Source organism: Gavia stellata, chromosome 17 (genome assembly GCF_030936135.1).
Source record: "Gavia stellata isolate bGavSte3 chromosome 17, bGavSte3.hap2, whole genome shotgun sequence".
Lineage (NCBI taxonomy): Eukaryota > Metazoa > Chordata > Aves > Gaviiformes > Gaviidae > Gavia > Gavia stellata.
Window position 1 is genome coordinate 12,713,418 of NC_082610.1, and position 24,595 is coordinate 12,738,012.

At 35.9% G+C, this 24,595-nt stretch overlaps 1 protein-coding gene across 1 annotated transcript in view; it reads left to right on the forward strand.

Moving 5' to 3' along the window:
- The window catches only part of SBF2 (SET binding factor 2), a 273,716-nt gene that overhangs the window by 102,857 nt on the left and 146,264 nt on the right, over positions 1 to 24,595 (forward strand). Inside the window, exon 3 of the mRNA XM_059825675.1 lies at positions 8,811 to 8,948. Coding sequence (XP_059681658.1) covers positions 8,811 to 8,948 — 138 coding nt within the window. The remainder of the gene's footprint in view (positions 1 to 8,810; positions 8,949 to 24,595) is intronic.

Sequence of the window (24,595 nt, forward strand, 5' to 3'; positions counted from 1 at the left end):
TTTGCGTATTTCAAGACTTCCTGTTCTGTATTTTGTCATCTTGAGGCTGTCAGCATCTCTTTTAAATCTCTTAAGTCTATTTTGCTGCAGCAGTCGTAGACCTCTTAGTTGCTAGGCCTCTGTCAACTCAGATCAACGTTCTTTTTAGTGTACACTGCATTACCACATACTTACACCACCCCCCACCCCCATGTGCTTTTTTTCAGTGTCAAGTCTTCGAACCCTTCTCTGGCAGATATATTCTAAGGAGTTACAAGATCATGAATGCTAAAATCTTAACACAAGGCTGCTTGCACCTTTTTTACAATTGCTAGAGAGCAACAGAATGTATCTTCAGACACGGTAGCAAGGCTGGGAATGGTATTAACAGTGTGGTTTAATGTCTGATTGTGCAGGTGTAAGTGATAAAAATAAGATAATGAGGACTTTGTGTATTACAGTAGTATTTTATATAACATTGACCAGTTCCTCTGGAAGAATATTTAAGCATTAAAATGTCAAATCAAAATTTATGATCATACAAATAGCTTACTGTGTGCCAACTCTAATTGTTGAGTGATGTACATTAACTACCCTGCTGTACTTTTTTTTGACATTCAACCAATGCAATAATTATATTTCTACATGCTGTATATCTTTTGAAAGACAGTTTATAGCATTATCTAGAAAATGACTTGGGAAGTTATTAAAGACTTGAAAAAGATCATGGCTGCTGTTGTAACACAATGCTACTACTGTCAAAAGAGAAAAAAAAGAAGGCAGGGGAGAGAGAAGGAGAGAAGAAAGAGTGCATTAGGCAAGGTTAATATTTCATGCTTGAGTGATAAATTAAATATGTATAAAATGCTCATTTATGTTTCTAAAGGGAAACTGTTTTTCTAGGTTTGTATACCTCAGGTAACTACCAATCTCCTCAAGTGTGTAGACAGTGGTCAGTAAAAATAGAAGAAAAACCAAAACAAATGAACCTTTGTCTTAGTGTCACAATGCATTTTGGAAACCACTCCTGAGCACTGGTTGTTGAATAGGTTAAGAGGGACAGAGATGCTTCTTTATCTATTTCGTGCTGAAAATGAAAACACAAGCATTTAATACAAAGAATGAATTTTTTTTATAATTGTATTCTTTTTTTAGTGTCCTCCTTTCAGCATTGCTTTAAGACTAGTCTAAATATTAGATCTTTTCCATGCATACTGCCTTTTTTGTCTCATAACCAAACACAATTCATTTGCTATAGACCTGTATTCTTCAGATTGAAGTATGATTTACTGAAGTCATGCCTCACTTGAATTTATTGCTGCCTTAAAATTGTCTTTTCTGCTTTCATGTTGAATATTTAATATCCAGACTACTCATGATTCTTTTGACCAATCGTGTCACTGGCAGCAATTATTGCTGACTAACAATCATTTCTTGGTAAGAAAAATTTTAAAGGCAGGCTGTGTATTCCTGAATTTCAGTTGCAAGTCCTGAGTTTAGATTTAGAACTTTTTAACTTTTTGATGAAGTTTAAAATATATGTTAAAAAAAAAAAAAATTCTCCGGCATAAAATATCTGCTTCAGACACCTAACGTATTTGTATTTGGTTTGATATATTGATGTGTGTCTGAGAATTTCTGGTTACTGTCCGCAACTGTCTCGCTTTCTTTGCCTGAGGTAGCCCAGAGCATGGCGGGTGCATTGGATTTTGTTGGGGGTGGTGGTAAAAAAAGATTCTGGGTCCAAGGGTCTCAAAATTTTTAAATTGCCCTAAGATTATCTTGATGGGCACTTGGCTGAAGACAAGAGGAGGGAGCATGGTTTAAATAAATGAATAAAAAGTCCAAACTATTAGTTATTTGCACAAGCCCACTAATTTCACTTTCTTACTAAATATGATTAGACTAGAGATATTGCAAGTTCATTTGGAGAAGAAAACACCATTCAGAATATCATCATTAATCCTGTACTATTTCTGAAATAAAGGCATTGGAGTACAATAGTTATTCGTGAATCGCCACATCTGTAGTCTAGGTTGGCTTTGTTCAGAAATAGTCAGAAGATTATTTGACAGTTTGGTTTTTTTTTTTTAATAAGCCACTGGGATGGCGATATTAAGTGTTCTGAAAGCAGAAAAAGAAACTGGTTTCCCAGTGGGTGTAGTTTTCTTTCTAAAAGCCGGTTCAAGTATTTTTTTGGAAGACAAATGAGGAATTCAGTCCTTGTAGAAATGCTTCTTACAAGTTCGGGTTTTCAGCATAGCAGTTCGTTGTGGAAAGGTGTTTAAAATTACACAATGTTATGGGGTTTTAAAAAAGCAAAGCAATGAACTTGAAACTGATTTTTTTTTTTTATGTGCATGTGTGGATGTACACCCAGGCTTATATATTTACTAGTTCTTGGTGAATTTCAGTAAAACACTTCTCTGTCTCTATGACTTTTAGAGGATGAACTAGCCGATTTTAGTTGAGATGTTCCCAAATATTTTAATTTTTCTTCTTTTGTTGGACTTTTGCTGCAGTGTCTCTGTGACAAGCTTGAGCACCTGATTATTGAGGAGCACTTTAATCTGTAGCTCAAATTATAGAATACCTTGTCTGTCACTTGTGCAGGATTAGTGCCATTGAGAGATCTTTCAGCAACTTTTGGCCTTAGGAAGCCCAAGAATGTGGTTGAGGATCTTTTCTCCGTGGGGAAGTGTCTCTTAGAGTCTTTTTTGACATGGTTTTTACGTTTGACTGGGGAGCTGACTCCTGAGGCAGAAATGTCCACAGTACGTGGGGAGAGTCTGTCCCAGGCAAGAAGAAGAAAGGTTATTCACCTGTAACTCTTCTTGGACAGTAATGTTACCTGTAGTCACAAACAACCCTCCTGCTGCTTCTAATGTGATTCCCCAAAGTATTTCAACCAATTTCAGATGTGAGAGGCTGAGGGGCGGGTGGTATCCAATAACACCAGCATGTGCAGGCACCGAAGTGTGGTTTTTTGATTTGCTAAGGGGAGAAGGCAGTTCCTTGATTTCAAATGAACACTGCATATTGACACTGCTTTTGCCTTTCCTCTGTCTCTGGTGTCATAGGTTAGAAGGTCTGAAATTAAAGAAATAGATCAATGTTGGCTTCTTAACCTCTTTTCTGGCTTCAGCACCCGGCCAGCCTCTGACTGGACTGGGCGGGAGTGGTGGGCAGCTGGTTCGCACGCACCTTTGTGGGAGATCCTGGCAGCAGATTCCAGCAGTGCACGGGTGCAGCGAGGTGACTGTGTAAAGATTCATCTTGGGGAACTGTATTTCAGTGCATTCTAGGGTAGAAAAGGCCTTTATATTTCTTTTATGATTAAAAGCTATTTTTTTCTTTATGAATGAGTTGAATTGTTTACAATTGATCATCAGAATATTCTACAGCACTTGAAATGGGCTTTTGCCTGGAAATAATTTGGAGTATACTTTAAGTGCACTAGTTTTATTTTGGACTAGGCTAAGGATAAATATGCAGGTTCTTAGATACAAGATGTTGAAAGGCAGGAAGATGTTATAAAATTCAGTGTATATTTTCTATTCTGTTTACATTCAGAGATATCCCCAAAGCTCCAAGCATTTCCTCAGATTTACAGCTTCATAACATTGCTTTTTTACTATGCCAGTGAGCATTGTAATTGTTTTGTTTTGTTTTAAGTAGAGGTATGCATCTGAAAAAGAAAATTCCCTTTGCCAAAATTCCATACGTAAGTGAATGGTGAAATGGTGAAATACTCAGCAGCTGGTGCTAGGTCATGCAAGTCCAGTTGGAAAATTCCTTCACGTAATGTCCAGAACATGGTCCTTTATTTTCAGGGAGGTTTGTAGAAAAGATGATGATGATGATGATACATGTTAAAAACAAAGCACGGTTATTTGAAAAGTAAAAGAAAGCCTACAGAAGCAGACTTAATAAAATGAAACTTTATGCCCAGAGTGATCCAAGGGAGAATCAAATGTTTGATGAAAGAGTTAAACTAGAAAGGAAGGTGGATATCTGTGTCAGATGTTTTAAATTCTAAAGTAATTTTGGAATATTTTAATTCAAGTCTTGTCGATAGAGTTCACGTTTTCTATTTTACGTGCATCCAGACAGCTTTGGATTTTATTTAACAAGTGCACAAATATATTTTGAAGAAAATACATAGTGTGAGAATATATTTTAAATAATATTAATTATTTAAGTGCAGGGTTCTGTAATGGTATATGACAGACCTTGTCTTCTGTTCTGTATATACTCTTCAAAAAATGCTTTCAGTGGATGACTTGCAAAGAATGTATCATGTAGTAAACTTTCTGAACAAGCTTTTTCCCCTTTCTACTTTGGTAGTGCCATCAGAGGTAGTGGATTTCTGATGGAAAGCTGACCAGATCGTTGATACAGAAAACAATGTAAAGTGCAGAGAGAGCAGTTTTCCCGTCTGTAGCTACACAGACCCAACTAGAATATTGGTTTGAGTTTTTGTTATGGACTTGGTTGTACTTGGGGTGCAAGCCCAGAAGTAAATGACAAAGTTCTAACATGCAATTCAGCAAATGAGTAATTTCTGATCAACAGGTATGAGGGGCAAATAATATAGTTCTGCCATGGTAAGGATACAAATGACTAAAATTTTTCTCTAACGGAACTTGAACACTATGTAATTACTGTTCAGTATAATAATAGTGTTTAGTCTTCACTTCCATGGTATCCAGTAAGCCTTCTTCCTCCACTGCTTTAATAGAAATTGTGACTATATTTACATTTTCTTCAGTTTTTCAACAGACTTTAGAACGCCCCCCAGGAAAGTGGTCATGGCCTCTATCCTGTCGGTGTTCAAGAAGCGTTTGGGCAACGCTCTTAGATACATCGTTTAACTTTTTGGTTGCTCTGTGTGAAGTCATGAGTTGGACTCGATCCTCATTGGTCCCTTCCACTTCAGAATATTGTATGATTTTCTGATTCTAGACACCAAAGCTGTATACAGGTATATGCTGATTTATGCAAGTGATTTCTTTAAATAGAGAAGGACCAGGAAAGGAGTAGGAGTACAGCTATAGCTCTAGGGAAGACAGAAGGAACAAATTTATGAAAGCAAAGACAACGTTTTTTGGCTTACAAAAATTAGAAGAAACAAATGTTGCTTTTGAACATTCATTAATCGGGTCTAGACTTTAGAGAGAAGGCTTGTGGTGATGACATACAAAATTTTTAAAGGTAACAAACCCAGCTACACTGTTTTAAAACACTATGCGTCATTTTTAAATCTGTCTGGTTTCTTGTTTAGTCTGAAAGCATTTGCGGGAATAATTAAGAGAAAGTTCTTTGCTTCAGTGGGCACCTGCAGTTTCAAACAATGCTTGAAATGTCATTTCAGCAACTTGAATATAAGATCTCTGTTACATATTATTCAGCGCAACTTCTGGATGTTTGCACCAGATTTTAGAAGGCAATCAGTTGTAATGTGGAGTCGATTTGAAGCACTCACCACCATTAGAGGCTTATTTCTGTAAACAGTGAGTTGGACAATCTGATTCTTTCTGATTTTCAGTGTCTTTGATAAAGCTATGTTCTGGTTCCAAGAATTCTGGCAAATAAGTGAAACAATATGGGAGCATGTTCATTTTAACTTTTTTTTTTTTCTTGTTTACTGAAGAAGCACATGACCTTTGAATTATAGTCACAGTGGTGCTTTTGTCTGTTTTGGTATAGCATCTGGTTTGGTAAGGAAACATTTTCCTGTTCTTAGTGGCCAGACTGTGCTGGTAATCGTACTGGATAGTAGCTTGTATTTATACTAACTTGGAAAGTTTTTCTCAATGTTGTTTGCATTTCAAATATTACACTAATATTTATTACCTTATTTTAAGGAAACTGAGAATCATTCATTGTTTAATTTCTTGGAGGAGCACGTTGTCTTTATCCTCAATCTCTATATTTATAAACTCCTTCCAGTTTATTTGAAAACACAGATTCTCTCTGTAGCCAGTGGGTGTACTCTACTTCAGCTGTTTTCCTTAACTATCACTAATTGTTGTTTTCTAGTAAAATAGTGAAATCTAGAAAGTATACGTTATACACAAGATCATTTTGAAATTGGGAAGAATTCTCACTGACATGAGTAGGGTTTACACATGCATAAAGATTGAGAGATTGCTATTGAGAGCAGCCTGCTCAGATCAACAGTCACTTCTGATAGTTAAAAATTTAGCTGTTGGTTTTCTCTTTGCATTTCCGAGTTTACAGGGCAGATGTCAGTATAAATTTTATGCAGTAAGACCTGGTAATAATGGCTTATTACAATAAAAAGAATTATTTTAAAGTACATTTTATTTTAAAATAAATACAAAAAAGTATATTCAAAATGAACCTACCAATATGTCAAAGTTCAAAACTGGTCAATTCTGTGTATATTGTATGAAAATCAGCTCTGCATAAGCCACACAGCCCAAGTCCACATATTTGTCATTTGGGTGCAGAATACATTGCTTGTGGATTATTTGGATTTTAGTAGAGTGGTGTTTGGTGCATGCAGAATGGTCATTTGTCCAGGAATTGCAGACACTCAGAAATCTGATAGATTGCTGCTTCCAGGTGTGAGATGGGAAAATACCCGTAAAGCTAAAGGGCAGTGGCACCAGCAAGGATCTCCTGTCAGAACTGGTAGATTTGGCAGATATGAAAGAGTGTTAAGATTGTTAACTCAAGCGTTTGGAGCTTAAGAAGTGCCAGAGCTAGTACTGCATGAGCAACCTTAATTTGACCTACCTTGTATGGATGATTCAGTTTTAACGGTCTACCGTGGTAAGGTTTTATTTATTAACAGAATCTTACTGCATTCTTTGCAGTTTGGCTTATACTCATTGAACAAATAGCTATTCAGAGTTTTTGGGTTTTTATCTTATTTGAGCTATGGATTTGAGGCTTCATTTACCACACACCACCTAAACTCTGCAATACGTACAGAACTCTAATGATTTTATTGTCAAACTTTTTAATGATGCTTTTGTTATAATGTCTGTATATATCGACCATGTTACATTATCTTTATAGCAGTTTTGCAAGATTAATAGTGGTATTTTCTTATTTTTAACTGACATAGGATGAAAAACAAAGGGAGATTAGGCCAGTATTATCAAAATCATGAGCTAATACTGGATGCTTAGCGTGGAATGACTAGGATGTCTTTTCTCAGAGTACTTTTTGATGTTCAAAACAGTTCTTCTCAGATGCAGGAGGGGGTGCTTAGCACTTCTAAGGATACAGACTCAGAAGTGTTAAGCCGACTATCTAGAATATGAAGAATGTAACATGAGAAAACTTTGGTTTTGAAGATTTTCCCAGGATCATAAAATAAACTGTATACCAGAGGCAGAGTTTTAACTGCTGTTCACCTAAGACTACCCAGGTTTTATTGTAGAGGTTCTAAAGATGAATCTGTAGTAAATGTTTGTTTACAACTTACTCTTCATGTTGTTTCAGTTTTTAGCAGCTGTCCAGGGGAAAGAAGCAGTTGCTGGAAACATGAGATTTTGACCTATCTCTCTGGTTCCTTTGGTATCTGCATTGTTTAACAATTCTAGAAATGTTAGTGTGTTTTATTCCTAATACATACAGGGGCTATTACCTTCGCCCCCTGTAAGTTCTAAGTTTATAATTTTGCTAATAGTAATGTACTTGTGAGTTTCGTGTATGTGACTTCAGCCTTAAGTAAAAGAAACAGTGAACACAAAATTTCATAAAGGCCACCTCAAGAATCTTCAGCAATCTGATTTCTGAATTTCAGCACACACTTCCATTACTGGGAACAAGTTATTAACTGATGTTATTCTCCAGTCATTTAAAAAAGAAGAAAAAACATACACTTTTCCCTTTCCTTTGAGCTGTAGTTTCTCTTTTTGTTCATCCTGCTTGTGCATCTCTGTTCTGAGGTCAGAATTGCTGCCTTCAGTTCTGGTGACTTGCACTGCCACGGCCCTGGTCAGCTTGAAGGAACAAATACTGAAAGGACTTAGGCTTACTTGACGTGTGTTTTAAGTATTGCACGTATTTAGTCTGCTCACTGCTGAAGGAGCTTGGAAATGTGTAGTATTCTAAATACGTATGAAGTACTTGGAGAACTGCAGCCTCTGAGTCTGAGAAGCAAGTGATTTTCTTTGTCCCTGAGACTTACGAAGTCATGAAACTTGAACATATTTTTCATAGGGCTGGCGAAACTTACATCCCTGCTATTGTACGACCTCTTATAAAATTTCAAATGTTCACAATTAAGTTTAGAAGAGGTAGTCAATAAATGGGTGAAAAATATTGCTCTATAAATAGTCTTTTGAAGGAGTAAGTGTTGAATAATTTTGCAAGTAGGTGTATGTGGAATATCTATGTTTGATTAGATAAATTAATGGAGAAATACGTGGAGAAATTAAAAATGTAGAGACATTCCAAAACACAATCATTTTAGCTTCAAATTCTAACCTGTTATTCAAATGAAACCTGCATAATGTGTCAATTTATTCCTGTTGTTGCCTGTTAAACCCTGCAAAGATGATCTTGAATACTGAATTCAAAGGAACACATCGCCAGTTCATAGTTTATTATATCTCCCTTGATGTCTGTAGAGCTAGGTTTATATCAGCCTGACCAACTCCAAGACCTATTGGGTTTTTCCCCTTTTTCCTCAAATTTTGCAACCCTGCATATGCTCGTTTTAAATGAAATGAGGTTCTTGTTTTAGATAATGTTTTGTTACATTGTTTAAAAATATTTTTCATATTTCTTAAAACAATTGATATTACTGCTTAACTGTATGTCTTGTTTTCTTTTTTTTGTTTCATTAGTTTTGCCAGCCTGGAGGATGGCAGCTTTCAAAAGAGAGAAAACAGCCAACGTTCTTTGTGGTGGTTTTGACTGATATAGACTCAGAGCGGCACTACTGTTCCTGCTTAACTTTCTATGAAGCAGAGATTAACCTGCAGGTAAAAACTTTACAATAAGTGACAAAAATGCGGAAGAACATGTCTAGAAACAATAGATTAATGTTACAGAGGACAAATGTAGAAAAAAGTTTTGCTGCTCCTGGTAAGAATGTATTTTTCCGTATCACAGAAATGCATGTATTTTTGCGCAAAGATAAGCTCGATGTACTTGTTTGGTTTTTGTTTTTTACCTGCTTTGAGAAGAAAACCAACCAAAAACATTTCATAGAAGTTCTTTTTCCTCCACCACATGCTGTTTTTTTAATGGGACAGCCAAGATGGTCTTCCTTTCATTTGCTTCCGTGTTTGACACAGCATGAATGAGCCTCATCTTTGTTCTGGGAAAAAGGCTTAATAACTTCTGCTCCCTCTGCTGGCGAACTCTGCCAGGCTAGCACAGGACAAATGTCTACAAGTGTGCTGTAATGTATATACATATTTCTGTAAGTGCATCCATTGGCAAGATTTGTGTGGGTGTAAATGGCAAGATTTTAAAACTGGTAGAATAATTCTTCAGTTTTTAGGTAGGTCAGATTTTGGGTGTCAGCTACTTGGCAGTGTTTGTTTTTAAACGTGTATTTAATTATTTTTGGGCAACCTCAGTCTTTCAAAAATAGACGTTTTGTTTCCCATTTGATGTAAAGTACTTCACAGAATTTCTGCTATGACATAATACTTGGAATCTTTAGAGGCTAGAACCTAGGGAAAACCTAATCCAATCTGTAATTGTGGACTGTCATTGTTATGTTTTAAAATAATTACTTTCCCACATGAAAATTAAAGAATAAGTAAAACCTTGGCATTAAGTATATTGAATTTAGTTAAGATTGAATAGATGGCTAAGTAATTTTTTTGCTCTTTTAGTGAAGAACTGTAACATTATTGATTATTTTAAGAAAATGCTTTTAATAATGTGTACTCTGTTTATTTAATACCGGAGTTGAAATGTTACCCTATCTGTAGAATAATTGAAAGATGCAGTGTTGTAATAATAATAATATTATGCTTTTTCTAGGCCCAGTTGGAAGCCAGAGAACAATAGTTGTTCTTACTTCATTAACGCTACAGTTTAGGTGGATATTTTTGTAGATTATTAAAAGGAATTAAAACCAGAAGTGTAACCAAAAATTAGATGTATTTTAATCTTAAATTTTAGTGTGGATCAACTGACATCTTCCTATTAAATATTTTGTCATTATTTCATGTCTGTCATCTTTATAAGTAAAGAGTGAAATATTCTACAATAATTCTTGCCCGGCTGATAAAAATTTACAACGGCTGACTCTTCCTCCACTCTATGTATTTCATAACATATACTAAATTTAGCAAACTTGTTATTTATCCTGTGGTTTCTAGCAGCTGCTTTTGATTCACTATCCACATCTTTCAAGTAATGCTCATCACAAAACATCCAGTATGAACTAAAAAGGTTTTTTTCTTATATTGCCTAAGTATTAATAATAATTAAAAAAAAAAAAAAAAAACAACTGAGCGCAGCAGGATGTTGGTTCTCGTAATGCCATTCCTGGCTGTGTTGTAAAGAATGCATATTTTTCAGATGAACTTGCTGTGGTGAAAATTGTTCTATGACTGCATTGTTTATAGCCAATCTTCCTGTTTCTTTCTAAAACCCAAAGAGAATAATTGAACGTGCCCTGTTACATGGTCATTAGACAAGAATTCAGCACATGTACAATCTGTAATGAAACATAAGCCTATGAAGCATCGGACTATGAAAGTAATATTGACTTAACCATTCAGATGCATGCCTCATTATGTTTCATGGATTTTTTTTTTTAGTGTCTAGGACTTGAAATGAAATCTGGACAGTACTTTTCACAGTTAAATACAGTTCAATTTTCTTTTTTTTACCAAATGATATAACTCACTAAGACAAAAGTAAGATTAAATTTCCAAAAAAGAATGGTTAATTCTTTCCCAGTAGCCTTCACCAGGTAAACCTTGCTGATACACGAGACTGGTTGGAATTCAGCTAGAGCAGATTAGATATTTGGCTTGGCAGAATCATCTTCACAAAAAACTGGATTTATCCACTTGGAAATTTCTGTGGTTAATTAAACTGTAAAGTGAAAACAAACTCACTTCTCAGCTTGTGAATGCTAGAGGAGAACTATTGAACTCTTTTTTTTTTTTTTTTAGCCTCTTGCATAATAATAGAAGACCCTTTTTGACACAATTGATCAAGCTGGGTCTGAGAAGGCTACTTCTGTCATTCTGGTTCCCTTCATTCCTGCTTCAGCTGTTTGTTACAGGATAATTTGTAAATAAATGCTACCTGAAAAGTAAGGAGACTGTACTCATATGGTATATCTAGGTGGTACCCATGATAATCTAGCATGCAAGATTAATATAGTGACTGTAAAAGCTATATAGTCTGCAGAAAAAAAGTATTCTCCCTGGTATCTCTGAAAGCCCTGGATTCAGTTTAATCTCTTGGCAGTTGTATGTCATAACAAATTTTCCAGAGAAAAGCACAGGCTTGAGTAATCAGCTGATGGCCTATTTTCAACTTCCTACCCCTGGATAGAAAATAAAATATTATTTTATTTGTTGACATCTGTGAGTCATACTTTACATTGTTGCAGTACCGTCATTCTGAACTGACCCAAAATTTATTATCTGCATGGACGCTGGTCAGTTTGATTAGCGATCAGCTCTCATAAAGTTGTGAGAATACATCAAAAAGATTGATGTTACATTTAGTCTGATTAATACTCTGTATCTGTACTCATGAGGAAGGTGAACACATGATATTCCATTAAATACGGGAATAGAGACTCACTTGGTGCTATGAATGCAGGTGATACAGCTTTGCCATGTAATCCTTCATGAATTGTTCTGTTCTACGATGCTAGTCTCACTTAATTGTCCCAGTAGCATTTGTTAAAGCTATATAAGGAAATGTTCTTCATCTGAGATTAAAATCAAGCATTTGAAAGTTTGACCTTAACAAAAGCCAAAAGTTTGGAACATGACTAGACTACTAGAGGCAGTCTAATAATGAATTAACAATGGTAAAGCTGGTGTCGTTTAAAGACTTCCTTAGTATGTTTCAGAGCAGTTCAATATGCAAGATTTCTCTCTCGCCTCAAGTTCCTGAAAGTGTAAAGAAATCTGAGATACTGCTCTGGTTTCTCCTTCCAGCTTTTTTTATGTCGCCAGCACATGCTTGGTCTGGTCCATGTTTCTGTCTGGCTTAAGGTGAAATTTAGGTGCTCTAGCGAATAAAGCTGGATGCCATACTGACTTGCATGTTGTCTACAGGAATTAGGAGGAGAATAAGTCAAAGCATCCATATTTCCTCTTCCCTCACAGTGCCTTGAAGGGTTTTTATTGTTTTTTCCCCCCTTTTTTTTTTCATTACTGTATTTTGATCATTGCTGTGGACTTCAAATCTCATTGATTTGAAGAAAACATTGTCCTATCAAGCACAAAAATAGTCTACTTAGCTTATTTTTCTGGTCACTGAAGCCGGAAGCTGTTGAGCAGCCAAAGGGTTACAGGAGTTACATGTAGATGTAAGTTACAGAAGAATTGTAACTTACATCTACAGAATTGACTCACAAAACTCAGTTACTCTGTGTGTGTAACTTCATTAGCCATCAAAAAATGCATATATATATATACACACACACACATATGTATGTATAGTTCTGTGTGGTGTATACACTGTTTGCTAAAATGAGGTTCTTATCTCTCACAGCAATTTCTGGATGTTACCACTTAGCACACAAAGACTTGATTCAATACTTTTGACTCAGCAGATACTTCTACTGACCTCAGCTGTGCTTCTTACCAATCACGCAGTTAGAATTTATACTAACAGTGCTTGGAACAGCACCATAGATAAAATCTTTTTGGAAAATGTTGACTCACATCGTTTGGAAACTTAATGGTAAAACTGTACATTGCATTGTACTTGAAAGAAATGTATCCTCTCTCCCCAACCCTGCCGTCAACAAATTAGAGAATGATTTATGCCAGTAACTGTGCAACTGCATTTCTTGCGTTACAGAAAATCTGCTCAATGAGATCAGCACAAAACCCCAAACATTTGTTTATAACAATCTTAGTACAAGATTGTATCAGTCTTGTGTGTTGTCTTAAGCATATGTACGTTAAAACATTGCGATCACAAAACTGGTAAGATTAAATATATCACTCTGGAAAATGCGCATAAGTAATAATTCACAAGTCTCCCATTTCCTGCCATTCACGTTCTCTTCCTCTCTCTGCCCCCTTGCAAAAAGAGGAAAAAGAAATTGTAAAAATCCCAAACCATAAAATGGCAGATTCACAACATTCACAAATATTTCCTGAGTCAAGGGAAAAACTGCCAACAAAATGACTTCATGCTTCATAAAGTTTTAATTTTTATGCTTGGACTGGAGAGTTGGTGATCCTACTGTGTTAAAGCATATGCTGCTTGATGAGTCACTGATGTTTGGTTTTTTGCAGAGGATGAGAAGACTCAGTTCAGTTGTACCCTTTTTGAAGGGTGAAATCTGATTCCTCCTTTGCATATTATATTAGCATGTTATTCTTAAGATGAAGTTTAATAACTTTTTGTGACTATCCCAAATGTTAAATTTGTTCTGGAAGTGACCTCTTACAGTCAATGCCCCAAAACACATTTTGGGGGAAAAAACCCCAATTTTAAAAAGAATGTTCAGTATATTACATCATCATCTTTCTAAATGTGCTGAAAAACGGGTGGTATGATAGCATACAGAGATTTAAGTAATTCCTTACTTCCTTTCTGCTCCTGTATAAAGAGAAAGTTGCAGCTAATGTTCTATATGATAAGAAATAGACTTGTATTTTTAATGTCCTTTTATACATTTAAGGTCCTCTGTAGGCCAGAATTTAAAGTTATGGTGAGAACAGTTGTACAGAAGAAAGCATATTTCCATCTTGCTAATAACTCTGGCAGTTATTTCTCCTGTCCTGTTTATTCCTTGGCTCATGCATTCACACACGCACGTACACATCCCCAGTTTGAACTCATGCTATTGCAGGTGCAGAAGCTTGTTTTGGTAAAGGTCTCCTTTTCCTCTTTACTCCTGTGCTGTATCTATGCAGTGGCCCCAAGTCTAAGCTCACAGGATAGAGAGATACTGTCTTTTAAGCAGAGACTTTTCTTTGTCAGTAGAGATCAGATAATTCATCTGACTTTCAAACAGTAGTAGTACTAATTCATTGAAAGTCTTTTCAATGTGTTTCCCCATATGCAATTTAAAGGAATTAATTGACTATTTTAATTAAACAAAATGAAAATCTGTGCGTGTAAAATTTTGCTTTGGTGTACTACCACACATACTGTTCTATATTATATAAAAACCATTACAACTGAGTTAAAATAGGGTATGAACTACCAGCTTTCTTACTTTTGTTTTTGCCATTTGTTCTGCTTATATTGCTTAGGTCTCGGCAGTCTCCTCACTTTAGGTGTGTAAAGCTTGAAAGGGTGGAATCCATGGATCAAGTTTGTTGCCTTTACTAAATCTTTCCGAGTTTTCTCAAACTCTAAGCTCTGAAATTACTATTTGCATATGCATATTTCTTTCTAAAGACTTGTTACTGTAGTTCTTTAACGTTTTTCAGTGCCGAGGTTAACGTGTGGAAAGCAGTTATTTAATGCTATTGATTATTGCCCTGTGGAATTTCAGCATTTATAGGGCAACTGCATATGCATTACCTTGGACTTCCCAGATCTTCTGGGGTGTGCATAGCCTAATGGCCTACTCCAGAAATATGCTTTGGCTTATGGCTGCATAAGCTGGACTGAAAGGTGGAAAGCGTGGGTACTAGGTTACTTTTGTTCCAAAGTTCTTTCCATGTGTTTAGATGATAATGCGTATAAGCATCTTCTGGAGTTTTCAAGTGAGGTGCGTTAAATGGTAAACATCTAATAGATGCTGGTGCTGTAAATTTTCTGTAATGCTGGAAAGTGCAATGCAAAGTCCTTATTACCAAATATGAGTACTCTGAAGTATCAATAGTATTTAGGGAGTGAATGAGCTGACCTGTTAAAGAGGCTTGAAGTTACTCTGTTTGATAAGTTTATGATCTTCACATAATTTCCTGTATTTGGTCCTTTTCTTTTTTAGTTGATAGAATCCCCACTGTGAATTACTACAGTTTATTATCCTGTTTTGAAATTATTAAATCAAGGTAATGGCTTTTATGCTGGTATAATTATTCCAGTATACGTTTAGCTGCAGTGGTGTGATTATGTGCGTGTAGACAAGCCATGAAGTAGATGTATTCACCTGTGGTTTTAGTTCAGTACAGCAGATTGTAGGCAGGATGCAGATTTGTGTTCTGGAGGCAGTCAGCTAAGTTTCTTTTAACTGTTGTACATGTGTTAGAATTTATTGGATACATGCGTCTGTATAATCTGAAAAGTAAATAAAACAAATTGATGCTGAATGTTTTTTTGGCCTTCGATTGTTAATAAACCAGCTAAGAGTGTATTTGGCTGCAGATAAGACCAGCAGAGGCTAAGTCCCATGGAGAGAAAGGGATCCATCCCAAATGAGCAATTGGCACGAGATTATTAAAGCAAACTTCAAATAATTTTTCTTAAAATAAGAAATCATGCGTGTTCTCTAAATCTTCTTTGCTGGGCAGTTAGTAGAAAAACAATGGGCTTGCTGAACTTGGCAAAATTTCAGTGCAAAATTTTGCATAGGGCAAACTGTTTTTGACAGTTGTAAGGAAGTACTAGAGTGTAAGTTTTGTAATGAGAGATGTTCTTTCTCTGTCTAGGACTGGATGAATTAATAAAAGTACAATCCTAATTTCACTTTCTGTTCACATTTGATTTCCTTTGAGTTTCAAATAGTGCCTGTCAGCTTCCACCTTCAGAACAGTAAAGCTACATCGAATGCTTTGTGTTTTCTAACTTTTCTATTAGTACCTCAGTTTAAATTGATTTTCCTCACTCTGACATGAAGATAAACCTATTTTTTCTCTGCTCAACATTAATCAGAACTAAACACACTGACTTCAGCAGCATACGCCCCCGGAGTGGAGATGTATGGTCAGCATGCCGGGATTGTCCTCATGTCTGAAAAAGAGTGGCATCTCTAACAAAGGCAGTTCAGAGCTGCCTGCCACAGAGGTGGTTCAAAGACCCAGAAGGACGTAGTGATCCAACTGGGGGGAGTCAGAGCCTATGTAAGTGAAGACTGGATGGACAGCTGATAGTCTTGGAGAGTTGGATAACAGTTCAGAGTTGCTTTATCTAGGAGCCTTCAGTGTTAGAGATCTGATAAATGGCAGGTTTGGGCATACATATTCAAGTATTAAGACAGACATGTCCAATTTCTGAAGATGGGGGTGAAAAGAGGAGAGGAAGGATAGTTATGGTTCATGTGCACTGTAATTCAGCTGCATATTGATGGAGCAAATGCTAATGTGTTCTCAAGCTGTGTAAGTTCCTTAACATCAACAACATTCAGTAGTAGGGACAATTTTTTTGGTCTATATTGGTAGGTCATTTTCATCTTTAAAAATTGACTTAGCTTCCTAATGTAGATTTTGGCTAGATTGTTATTTTTAAGTTAAATGTCAATATTTAGAAGCACAGCTAACATCTTAAAATATGATTGTTGTGGCAAAATTAGGTTCCTAAAATTTCAAGAGGAAATCTTAAAGTTGGAGGGCTGGATCAGCACAGTGAATATCCCTGTTGAATAAAAAAGACAAGGTTAATATGAGTAAAGTTTGCTGCTGTCATTTGTTTTCTTGGCTGCCACATCTGTTGCCTTTAAATAAGTTGCAGTTTTTCACTGAGGTAGCACAAAATCAGTCACCTTTTTCTACTAGAAGTTTTAACACAATTTCCTAAGCTGAAATTGTGGCTTACATAAAAATGTCTGTTTATGTGCTGATTTTAAAACATTTTAAACACATGTGGTGTCAGCCAAACGTGACTGACAGTAGAGATCTTGCACTTGCAGTAGCTTTTATGAAAGTGGGGGGGTGGAAAGCAGAAAGATATGTTTCATAGTCCACTGCCACATGAGGGAAAACTTGGAGTGTGAGATCAACCCTTATCAGACATCAGGTAATCCACAAATGTTCTTAACTTAGACATTATCTACAGGAAATGAAATTAATTCATAGCTACAAAGAGCTATTTGTTTGTTATGTGGATGCTGTAATTATTTTTCTTCTTTATTCCATGTACCTGAGGCCAAGTCTGAAACCATGAATGAAATTAAGTCAGTTTGTATTTTAGATTTGTATAAGTATGGGGATTTTGCCTAAAATTTGTTCAGTCAGAGAGAAAAGAAGGGAATAAAAAATAAGTCTGTAATCATTTAATTGATCCCTCCCCTTCCCCCCATATTTAATAAAGGGTCTGATTTAGGCTTAACCCTGCATTAGTACTTTTTCTGTGTGTGATCTGGGTATCAAAAGAGAATTAATGTGTTCTTGAAACAATTATCTGCCCGTGCACACTAAATAGGATGCATTCAAATACGTTACATTAAGTGCTTGGAAGAACACAAGAGTTACCATTTTGGGTCAGAAATAAAAGACATCTTGCATAGTATTTTGTCTGTGTGGATGATTAGGAGTGAATGTCTAGGCAACAGCAGAGGAACACAACATACCTAGTATCTCCACGAGTGGTCCCTCCTCTACCTCTACAGTCCAAGGGCCAACTGAGCCAAATAAGCCTGGTGCGTGGTTAGTAACCTTGGTGAATTTCATTAACTTGTCTGGCCTTCTCATGGCGCCGTATGCGTTTTTATTACTACCATTCTGTAGCAGAAGCGTTTCACAAGTTAAATAACCCTTGCATGAAGAGCTACCACCACTTGTTTGCTTTGAACATATTTCAGTTTACATGCTGATTATAGTGGTGGTTGTTTTTGCTGTTCTTTCCTCAGACTAAGTGTGAATGACTTTGGGTTTGGTGTTTTGAGGTTTGGACTGATGTTCAGGTGCCCAGTTTCTATGTGAGATTTTTGGTGTCAGCAGTAGAAAGTATATAAAACTAAGGAATGAGAAAAGGACCTGATGCAAAGGACTTTTGAACAGTTTTGCTATGAGATTGATTGGTTGAGCTTTTGTCATGTTTCATGCAGTGTTACTACTTCTGTTTTGGCAAGCCAGTATGCAGAATAGCTCCAATGAAATGTCTCTCTTGCACTCCTTTGATGCTAAGCACAGAAACTAAACTCTTATGCTATTCTTGGCCTTACAAGATGTCATTTAAAACTCGTAATTTTCAGCTCAGAATATATATTTGTGATCTAAAGCAAACAAAATGCATGGGCAGACAATGTCACAGGACTACTTCATATTCATCTTTCTACCTGCGCAAGTTTTGCGGAGTAGTGTACATAGTGTGTACTGAAGAAACAGGAGACTGATGAAGTTTTGAAATTGTATCAATCATACGTTGTTAAGCCAAGCCTGTCTGCTCTGTACTGTATGCTTTCATAGATTCACAGTGTTCATTACATTCCCTTTAATGTCTCCCTAGATAGACTGGCAGGGGTACTGAATTGGGAGAGCTGTGTGACTGCTCATCATTGCTCCATTAGAATGCATAAATCATTTTCCCACAGTACCCTGTGAGTAGCACATGAAGAAAACGTTTAATGTACATTTCAGTTTTAAGAAAGTTTTTGCTCTTGATCTACACCAATTTATTTGAGGAAAATATGCCATACTTTATTATTAAAATTATTCTTTGTTTTGTACTTGAAATTTTCTTCTAATACCAACCTTTCAAACTCTTATCTCGTTATAGTGTACTTGATAAAATGCTGCAAACTGTGCCCAGTTGTTCTTATGCTTTTTATAAATGTAGAGGGAGTTTTAAAGCAAAAGGACACCAATTTAAAGGAAACCAGTACCTTATTTAAGAATATATGTATCAAGCCCACAAGTATTTGATTTTAACTGCATCTATTAAAAATGTATTAAAACTTCTTCTAGACTGTGGATCTGTGACATGATGCCAGATCTGTTGGTAGGTAGCTCCAGTTGTCAGTTACCTTCCTTCCTTAAAAAATGCTTGAATAATTAGTCTGAATATGTCTAGCCTGGGCTTAATGCCATATACATCCCTTGGCTAAACTGAGGAACAAATTGTTCTCAGAAAGCAAGCAAACAAATAAATAGCAGAATGGTGATGAACAGTGCTGATCACAGTTAATTTCTCTAAAATAGTGGTTATGAGTGTGGGGATTAATGCTGGTTGTTTTTTTTTTTTATTTGGTCATGTGACCTTTTATTTTGTGACTTTTTTTTTCCAAATGCTTGCACAAATGCATTTGTTTCAGCTACTTTGACTAGGTTCATAAACTATAAAGTGATGCTGTTAATTCAATTAGTTGGTTATTTTACATTCCAGTTTACCCCATCATTTAGGTCACAAATATGATAAATGGATACTTCTCATGATACAAGAAGAAAGGCAAATAGTTGAAATACATGCCCTCATGCTCCCTCTAGTTCTGTATTCTCAATTATGTAAGAACCTGTGAAACTCATGACTATGTTATGTCAGGAGTTGTGTGTGTGCATATATATATTTTTAGTGTAGATGTTAAAATACATGAAAGTTTAAGTATATATTGGTCTGCTTTAAATGTACAGGACACACTTTTTTTTTGGCCAGTGTCTTAAGAGGCCACTTTGCAGCTATAGCAAACAAGTTGAGCAAAATGAAGTTGCATCACATGTCCTTCAAAAGAAGTTTCAGCATTTTCTAAGTTTGTTTATTATATATTATTTATGCAGGAAAAGAGGGGGGGGGGAAGACGAGTAAAGGAATCAAACACCCTGTTGTAAAACGAGAGAAGATTTTTGTGTTTAAACTTGTGGTACATCCTCAACCATGTTCTACTTACACAATAAATAAATGCTTGTTTAATTGTATTATAGAATTTTAAGAATGTAATTCTGTATCTAGTTTTAAAATTGGTTATCTTTCATTTTCCCTATACTTTTTTGATCTCATGGGACAGAAGTATTAACATTCATTACTGCTGTATGTATATTTTTGTGATAGTTTGGAATATGACAATTTAAAATTTGTTTAAAAAATATCTAACTTTAACAGTTTGGCAATGCTGTTTCTCCAAGAGATGCAGTGGGGGCTAGAAGAAAAAAAGGCAGTCTTTAAAAAAACCAGAAAGATTCCGATGTACCTTCAGATGCCCAGACTGTCACAATCATATATATGTGAACAAGGAACCCTCGCAATGAAGATTTCTCTAAAGACAGTTTTTGTTAGCTGGGTGATTTTGTGGATAAGAAGTTCTGTAATGAGCATATTAATAATTGTAGTGTTACCTGGTAGATTTTTGTAGACAAGCTCCTCTATGGACTTGAGTCAGCCATAGTTTAAAGATCTCTGCACTGTATTCTCCTTCTAACTTTGGAAACCAAGTCAAGATGCAGAAGAAAAGAGGATTCTGGGTTTGGCAGGCAGGGAACAGGACCCTGATGGGCTTCAGTCAAACACAGATATAATTACAGGGGACCAAATATTTTAAGCATGGTGAAATCATGTGTGATCACAGGTCATCATACAGTTCCTTTCGGTTAGATCAGTCTCTGTTATCTACTCTTTAGCCTGCTGAAGAGTTTTTCAGAACTTTATTAATTTGATGTTAAAAAACCATTTGTTCATTTCCAATCTAAAGGCACAGATATTTCTGAATTAGATTTTAAATGTGGATCACCTTTTAAACTAAGTGGATCTTGAAGCATCTGGAACACTGGTTTGCTCTCTAGTGGTCCATTTTTCTCATCTCAGCTGTTTTCCAAGTCTGCCTATGTGTAGAAATAAAAAGGGGGAGAAAAGAAAGTAATCACTGTCTTAATTTCAATTAAATATTGAAAATTATTAATCTGTTCTACTGTAGTGTGAAGGGCTGCTAGCCAACACTCTAGATGAGAGACACCAGGAAAGCCCTGTAGCAGTATACCAAATACCATTATCGTCATCTTCCAGCCAATATAAGTGCAAAAGGAAAACTGTAATGATCAACTAGATTTAAAAAAAATAAAATGAAATAGCAGTATTACCTTCTTATTTAATCAATTTAAATTCATCTTTCAGTTTATGTCTAGTTAGCAAGGTTTTCTTTAACATCCAATTATTCTTAATTTAGTTGTAAATGGAATGCTATATTTACAAAAATAAAAATGTATTGAGAAAAAACCCACAAAACAACTCTCTTATTTTGTTAATTTTGATTAGAGAATATTTTTTCTTAGATGAGAAAGGGGATAAAGGCAGATGAAACGTGCATGTGTCTGAGCAAAAGTGTAACTAGAAAGAATTAAGTTTGTGATTTTACCGCTTTGTATTTAGTATTGCTACAGAATGCTTGTGCTGTTAATACTTTGCTTGAAAAGTAGGTTAAAAGTCATGTGTTTGAAATGATTATCTACTTAGTCTAGTGACTCCTAATAATGTGCCAGCATGCCTGTCAGAACGTTTAGCCTTGGAATAAATAGGGCTAGTCACATTACATTTTTCTGTAAATCTTTTATGAAGTAAGAGAGTGGTTTTTATAGTAGAAATGATTTCTCAATTCAATACTGTGCTGCTATTGTGCCCTTAAAGTTTTAAATTAAATCTAATTAGGAATTAATTCAAGACTTGATCTGAAGTTGAGTGGATTTTATGAAACTGGTCTATGCACCCTGAGTTTTCATTATCTTCGTACCATGTGAATCTAGAGAAGCTTCCATATTCCCTTACCTTTAGAAATGTGGAATATGTTTTAATTTCATTTTTCCTAATGTTGTCAGGGTCTGCAATTTGTCGGTAGCCAGAATCTGTTGCCTTTATGCCTAGAATTTATAATTGCTCTTTAGAACAGTTGATACAATAACCTTTTGTTGATTATATGTTTAGTGGTGTATAACCACTAAACTATAATTTAAAAATTCTTCTTGCATTTTTGGGGGCAGGGGGGAGGGAACTGTAATTAGTGTAAAAGCTCTCCCTGTCAACATTATAGTGGATGGAAATAAATGAACATGTGTGGGACATGTGACTGTTGAATTATTGTGTTTCTCTATTAATTTGTGAATCGCAATTTTAACCTAGAAATGAGCTGCAAACTAGACTAGGTGTGTACATTGCATATGTGTTGGTTGCTGGTTGGGTAAGAATTAATGTACAAAGCCAAGTATATGACCATATGTGTATGTAAATTGCTGTGCCAATTGTTTTTACTTTGGTATGAAAATATTATACATGTCTCTTAATTAAAACAGCTTGGTTAATACAAACATAAGTACTCTCTTTCTAAACCATTTTTACTTGAATGCTGAATTATTTTTTAGATAGGAAGCTGTCCTCAGATCAGGAAGCTCCTGAGCTGCAGATTGCTGGAGAGAGGGAAAATGCACTGAAGGAATGGCCTCACTAAGCTTGCCCTCTGTTCAGGGCGGCCCTTGACACCAAGACAGGGTACTAAACTATACATGAACCTGTTGTCTGACTCAGTATAGCAATGTTTATAATTCTTTTTTTATCTTGCTTAGACAAGGGATAGCATAGCATAAGGGAATACCACCTAACATTTATGTCCTGAAGAATCACAGTGGCACTTTTACAGGAACCCCAGAATCTCATTTAGTTTGTGTATAAAAAAGCATCAAAATATTTTATAGCATTTGTGCCTCCTCTGGTATACATATAGAAAATGACATGCCCTTTTTTGTCTATATAGTAATGAAAATAGAGCACCACGGTGCATGTGCACACACACGTACCTATATATCTTATTCTTTAGGGGCGGGTGTCTGAGAAGTGCTTTAGCATAGGTTGACACAGAACTTGAGTGTGGTGGAGCAGCTTCCAGGAGACACACATCCGTGTTCAGGACACAAGCCTGAAAGGCCAGGTCTGACTTTATGGGTGGAAGGGCAATGGGCAAAGGCTGTAATGTAGATACCGTAACCTGCAGGTCGGGTTGGGAAGTGGCTCTTTGTTACCCTAGAGCTGTCACTGCAGCTTCCAGCTGATACCCAGCCACTGGGCCTTTTCAGAGTGACCTTTGCAATTTGGTGCTGGAACTGAGGAGAGCATTTATATCATAAACTGCAGGTTTTGGTGTGGAGGCAAAAAAGATTAAGTGGTTCACAGATGATACTGCTGCCTGACAGCTGATGTCTTCAGCTGCCACCATTTGGCTCTGACCAAGGCACACAGGACTGTGCAGACAGGATTGGACAGGGTAGGGCTGTTACTATGTATTTCGTTTCAGTAGAAAGTAATATAGGTTAGTTAAAACAACACGTGTTTTTGAAGGAACCTGTTTAGTTTCCTACTAGAAGAACAATTATGCTCTAGGGCGGTGGTCTCCCAACTTTTTTGATCGTGCACCCCATCAATAAAATTCCCACATGAAGCTTACTGAAACTAAGTATGTTTCATAATTAAAAGCATTTATTAAGACAGCTTTTAAAGTACTTCTAATATAATTGTTTTAACTGCTTTTATTTGGATGCATCTGTTTGCTTAAAGAAACCATACATTCTGAATTGAGGTTGTGAAATAAAGCTCATGAATTCACAGCATTCCTGGCATTTGAGAGCATTTCTGTCGGTTGTTTTCCATTTAATAGAAAAGTGATGTTGGATTTATTTTTTTTTAAATAAACTGAAATGATTACTATTAACATGACAGAAATAGAAGGCAGATTTCATATTGTCATATGGAAAGGGAAGTAATTTTTCTCGTATTCCTAATTAAGATAACATAGTGATTTTTGCTTAGAAGAATGCTCGGACAGAGGAACAAATAAAATACTTAGAAATTTGGTGGGTGGGGTGGGGATGGAGGGAATTGCAAAAATTGGAAAGCACAGACTTTCTGTCATTTGAAAACTTAATCAGTTAATGAATTTGTCAAAGAATGTGTGGAATTTTAGAAATGAAAGTATTTAGTGACATACTTAGTTTTGGCCATGAGTAATAATGAAAGATTTGTGACTGAATAGTAAGCGCTGGCAAGGAGGTTATAGCAACTTGCACAATATCATAAACAACTGCAAGTTTATCTGCGTTGTACTTTTCTCCTTTTTTTAACCAGAAACTTAGTGGTTCATAAGTTAGAGGGACTTTTTTACAAATCTGAACTAGTTTTATTGTGAAGAAATTCCTTTAGATTCCAAATTCACTAGGTCAGGCTGGAGGTGACTTAATAGATAATTTTAGCTGTAACATTAGTGGAAATTCTGTAAGAAATTGCATTATATGAACATGAGTAAGACAACCAAACATTGTTTTGTGGAATATATTTTTTCTGTATTTGGAGTATGGTTGATGTAAATCAGCTAACACTTTGATGTGAAAGGATCCCATTCTGTAATCTACTTCATTATCTAAAATGTGAAACAGGGAGCATTTAATGTGAAACATTGTCCTGTTAAACTGCTGTCTTGGAGAACTTTATTTTGGGTACATTGGTGCATGACTTCCCAGGTGAGTTTTAACAAGTTGAACTACATCTAGAAGCTTTGAGGGAGTGCAGGCAACCATTGAAATGTGCTCCTGTTAGTTGACTTCATTACCAGTTTCAAATAATGCATTCACTTTCTTTTCTAAAGTTCTGAGAAATGTTAACTTTT